This window comes from Musca vetustissima, unplaced genomic scaffold (genome assembly GCF_032173495.1).
Source record: "Musca vetustissima isolate MV318-11 ecotype Yass unplaced genomic scaffold, APGP_CSIRO_Mvet_v1 utg30831, whole genome shotgun sequence".
NCBI classification, from domain to species: Eukaryota; Metazoa; Arthropoda; class Insecta; order Diptera; family Muscidae; genus Musca; species Musca vetustissima.
The window spans coordinates 142,028-147,417 of NW_026873322.1; the positions used below are offsets into that span (position 1 = coordinate 142,028).

Here is a 5,390-nt window from a genome sequence, read left to right on the forward strand (position 1 = left end):
TGTGTGCTGAGTTTGGTGAAAATCGGTTCAGATTTAGATATGGCTCCCATATATATTTTCGTCCGATTTATGTAAATGGTGCACCAAAGTCTCTGTATATATTTCGATTTGCACGAAATTTGGCACAATGTAATGAATTAGGCCTGGAATGATGTGTGCTGAGTTTCATGAAAATCGGTTTAGATTTAGATATAGCTCCCACATATATTTTCGTCCAATTTAAGGTAAATGGTGTACCAAAGTCCCTTTATATCTTTCGGTATGCACGAAATTTGCATTAGGTATAGAATGATGTGTGTTAAATTTCCTGAAATCGTTGAAATCGGTTCAGATTTAGATATAGCTTCTTTATCTGACCAAATGAAAAAATTAGTATAGGTTGCGGAATGACATGTTTATGGATCCAATTTCATTTTCCTGGTCCTTTAAACATGCGACGTATGTTAGGATTCATCTGTTGAATATACCCAAAGTGGTGAAGGGTATCATATAGTCGGCCCCGTCCGACTTTACTGCTTTCCTTACTGGTGTAAAAATATTTTTTTTAAGTTTGTCCAAGTATTACAAGAGGCGCTTAATTATTGACTAGCATATATGACGTATAAGTGTTGTCATAACTCATACGCAACAATGGATAATATCAATTACATTGGTGTTATTATAATTTCCTGACCTACATTTAACCTCTAATTTTTTTCATTTCAGATATTACACCATTGTAGCTCCTGGTACCCTCCAATCAAATTATGATTACGATGTTAGTGTAACCCTACACGATAACCCCGAACCGGCAACCATAAAAATTGCCTTAAAAGGCAAAAAATTCAAGGAAGCTCAAACCGTGGATGTTGCCAATGGCGAAACTAAAGTTGTACACTTCGATATACCCACATTGGAGTCGGGAGACTATAAATTAGAAACGGAGGGCGTTAAGGGTCTGACTTTCAAAAACTCTACCGATTTGGTGTTCAAAAATGAAGGACCCAAAATTTACATACAAACCGACAAGGCTGTATATAAACCTGGTGATTTGGTACAATATCGTGTTTTGGCTTTGGATGAAAATACAAGACCCGCGAAACTTCACGAACCCCTAAATTTGGGTATTCGTGATGGTGCCGGAAATCATATCAAACAGTTGAAGGATATTCAAATGACCAAGGGTGTATATGCTGGAGAATTTCAGTTGTCCGAGCAACCGGTTTTGGGTAATTGGATTATTGACATAACCTCGGGTAAGGAGTCCAAGTCAAAGGTGGAGAAAAATTTCGAAGTTGCCAAATATGTTTTACCGAAATTTAGTGTCGATATTGAAACGGCCAAAGATGTGGCCATCTATGATGGGGTCATTAAGATTACGGTACGTTCTAAATATACCTATGGTAAGCCGGTAAAGGGTAAGGCCACCGTCAGCATTGCCTCCTCACCAAGGACACAGGCAGCGGAAAAGACCATCGATGTCGATGGTAAAGGTCATTTGGAATTCGATTTGGTCAAAGATCTGAAACTTGATCACAGTCAATTTGATGCCATGTCCAAAAATCAAAACCGCTATTATGGTTACCTGCCACCTCTGCAGGTATTGGCCGTTGTCACCGAGGGCTATACGGGAAATTCTCAAAACAAAACCACTTCCATAAATTTGGAACAATCCCGTTATCGTATCAATATACCGGAAAATGTTTACGACTATGTGCCCAAGAAACCATTCGAAATTAAGGGGTATATTCAAAAGCTGGATGGGTCTCCAGTTCGTGATGCCAAATCCAAAGCCAAATTGAATATTCGAAAGCAAAGTTACTATTGGCAAGCACCGGGAGAGGAAAAAGTTAAAGCCGATTATGTCTATGAATCGGAAGTTAAGGATGATGGTTCAATATCATTCACCGTGACCATTCCCGATGAGGGTTATTATGGTGATGTTACCATTGAATTTGAAGAGAAGACACACTATTTGCCCGGTATTCGTGCCAAGGAGGAAGAGAAGAAAAGTGAAAAGAAGAATGACGAAGAAGAGAAATTTGGTCCGCTGAAAATTGTTAAGAAATCTGAAAGGTAAGAAGAATGAATGGATATTAAAGAAAATATTTTTGGGGGGTCTTATCACGGAGTGGATTAAAAAAATGGAGTCATAACAAGGCGTGGATTTTTTTAAAAAAATATTTTTTTTGGTCTTTCCAAGGCTCGGATTTTTTAGCAAATGTTTTCGGGGTTTTGCACAAGGCGTGGATTTTTTAAAAAATATTTTTTGAGGTCTTACCCAAAATACTTTTCGGGGTCTTACAGAAGGCGTGGATTTTTTAAAGAATATTTTTTGAGGTCTTACCCAAAATACTTTTTGGGGTCTTACACAAGGCGTGGATTTTTTAAAGAATATTTTTTGAGGTCTTACCCAAAATACTTTTTGGGGTCTTACACAAGGCGTGGATTTTTTAAAGAATATTTTTTGAGGTCTTACACAAAATACTTTTTGGGGTCTTACAGAAGGCGTGGATTTTTTAAAGAATATTTTTGAGGTCTTACCCAAAATACTTTTTGGGGTCTTACACAAGGCGTGGATTTTTTAAAGAATATTTTTTGAGGTCTTACCAAAATACTTTTTGGGGTCTTACACAAGGCGTGGAACTTTTAAAGAATATTTTTTGAGGTCTTACCCAAAATACTTTTTGGGGTCTTACACATAGCGTGGATTTTTTAAAGAAAATTTTTTGAGGTCTTACCCAAAATACTTTTTGGGGTCTTACACAAGGCGTGGATTTTTTAAAGAATATTTTTTGAGGTCTTACCGAAAATACTTTTTGGGGTCTTACACAAGTCGTGGATTTTTTAAAGAATATTTTTTGAGGTCTTACCGAAAATATTTTTTGAGGTCTTGACAAGGCGTGGAATTTTTAAGGAATATTTTTTGAGGTCTTGCCAAGGCGTGGAATTTTTAAAGAATATTTTTTGAGGTCTTACCGAAAATATTTTTTGAGGTCTTGCCAAGGCTTGGAATTTTTAAGGAATATTTTTTGAGGTCTTGCCAAGGCGTGGAATTTTTAAAGAATATTTTTTGAGGTCTTGCCAAGGCGTGGAATTTTTAAAGAATATTTTTTGAGGTCTTGCCAAGGAGTGGAATTTTTAAAGAATATTTTTTGAGGTCTTGCCAAGGCGTGGAATTTTTAAAGAATATTTTTTGAGGTCTTGCCAAGGCGTGGAATTTTTAAAGAATATTTTTTGAGGTCTTGCCAAGGCGTGGAATTTTTAAAGAATATTTTTTGAGGCCTTGCCAAGGCGTGGAATTTTTAAAGAATATTTTTTAAGGTCTTGCCAAGGCGTGGAATTTTTAAAGAATATTTTTTGAGGCCTTGCCAAGGCGTGGAATTTTTAAAGAATATTTTTTAAGGTCTTGCCAAGGCGTGGAATTTTTAAAGAATATTTTTTGAGGTCTTACCCAAAATACTTTTTGTGGTCTTGCCAAGGCGTGGAATTTTTAAAGAATATTTTTTGAGGCCTTGCCAAGGCGTGGAATTTTTAAAGAATATTTTTTGAGGTCTTAAGAAATTATTTTTTCATGGTCTTACCAAGGCATGGATTTAAAAAAATATATTAAATTTGTTGGGACTTTAAAAGACTAAATTTTTCTTTTTCTTTTCTCCTCTAGCTACAAATTATCTGATGATGTGGAATTTGAGGTTAAATCCGATGATGTTATACCCTATTTCGTTTATGTCATAACGGGACGTGGTAAATTGTTGGAACAAAAATACATTACCCTGCCGGAAAATACAAAATCTCACAAGGTAACAATTAAGCCCACTTATGATATGGTACCCAATGCCAAAATCTATGCCTATTATGTTAAAAATGGTGACCTGAAATTCAATGAGGCCACACTAGAGTTCAGTGATGATTTTGAAAATAAGGTGAGTTCTAACCTAACCTATAAAAAATATTTAATTAACTTTATTTCTCCCTAGATTAAAATAACGGCACCGGAACAAACTAAACCCGGTGAAGAGGTAACCTTAAATATAAAATCTGATCCAGATTCATTTATTGGCCTTATGGGTGTCGATCAAAGTGTTCTGCTGTTGAAATCTGGTAATGACTTAGATCCCAAGACAATTAAATCCGATTTAAATTCGTATGACACCTCAACACCATACATTCGCGGTTGGGGTACTTATCCTGGTAAAGATTCGGGTTTGGTAACACTGACCAATGCCAAATATCCTTACAATGAAGGTGAGTGATTTATTTTTTGAAATTTTTATGAAAGTTTTTTTTTTTCTTTTGAAAATTGAATTTATATTAAAAATTTAATTTATATTAGAAATTAATTGAAATTAGTTAGTTGGCGGATATGTGGTGTAATAGATAGATTTGAATGGGACCATATAACTGGTCGTATAATCCCTAACACAACCTTGCTTAGACCCTGAAAAATATTTTTTAAACAATTCACTACTTGGTTAGGCACTGAAAAATATTCCTTAAAAAATCCACGCCTTGTGTAGACCCCTTACAAAATATTCTTTAAAAAACTCACGCCTTGTCTAGGTCTCTGAAAAAATATTCTTAAAAAAATCCACGCCTTGTTTAGGTCTCTGAAAAAGTATTCTTTAAAAAATCCACGCCTTGTTTAGGTCTCTGAAAAAAATATTCTTTAAAAAATCCGCGCCTCTTATAGTCCTGAAGGAATGTTCTTTAAAAAATCAACGTCTCTTATAGTCCTGGAGAAATATCCTTTAAAAAATCCGCGCCTCTTATAGTCCTGAAGGAATGTTCTTTAAAAGAGAAATATTCTTTAATAAATCCACGCCTCAGTTGGCCCTTGAGAAATATTCTTTAAAAAATCCACGCCTCAGTTGGCCCTTGAAAAATATTCTTTAAAAAATCCACGCCTCAGTTGGCCCTTGAAAAATATTCTTTAATAAATCCACGCCTCAGTTCTTTAATAAATCCACGCCTCAGTTGGCCCTTGAGAAATATTCTTTAATAAATCCACGCCTCAGTTGGCCCTTGAAAAATATTCTTTAATAAATCCACGCCTCAGTTGGCCCTTGAAAAATATTCTTTAATAAATCCACGCCTCAGTTGGCCCTTGAAAAATATTCTTTAATAAATCCACGCCTCAGTTGGCCCTTGAAAAATATTCTTTAATAAATCCACGCCTCAGTTGGCCCTTGAAAAATATTCTTTAATAAATCCACGCCTCAGTTGGCCCTTGAAAAATATTCTTTAATAAATCCCTGCCTCAGTTGGCCCTTGAGAAATATTCTTTAATAAATCCACGCCTCAGTTGGCCCTTGAAAAATATTCTTTAATAAATCCACGCCTCAGTTGGCCCTTGAGAAATATTCTTTAATAAATCCACGCCTCAGTTGGCCCTTGAGAAATATTCTTTA

At 35.5% G+C, this 5,390-nt stretch overlaps 1 protein-coding gene across 1 annotated transcript; it reads left to right on the top strand.

The window, feature by feature from the left end:
- Positions 1 to 845: 845 nt before the first annotated feature.
- On the top strand, positions 846 to 4,227 carry LOC133324099 (CD109 antigen-like; the record flags this gene model as incomplete). Its single annotated transcript, XM_061532987.1, has 4 exons — positions 846 to 857; positions 899 to 2,055; positions 3,644 to 3,905; positions 3,960 to 4,227. Coding segments are annotated over exons 1-4 (1,699 nt in total), but the record flags the coding sequence as incomplete, so codon positions are not given.
- Between the last annotated feature and the right edge of the window lie 1,163 nt (positions 4,228 to 5,390).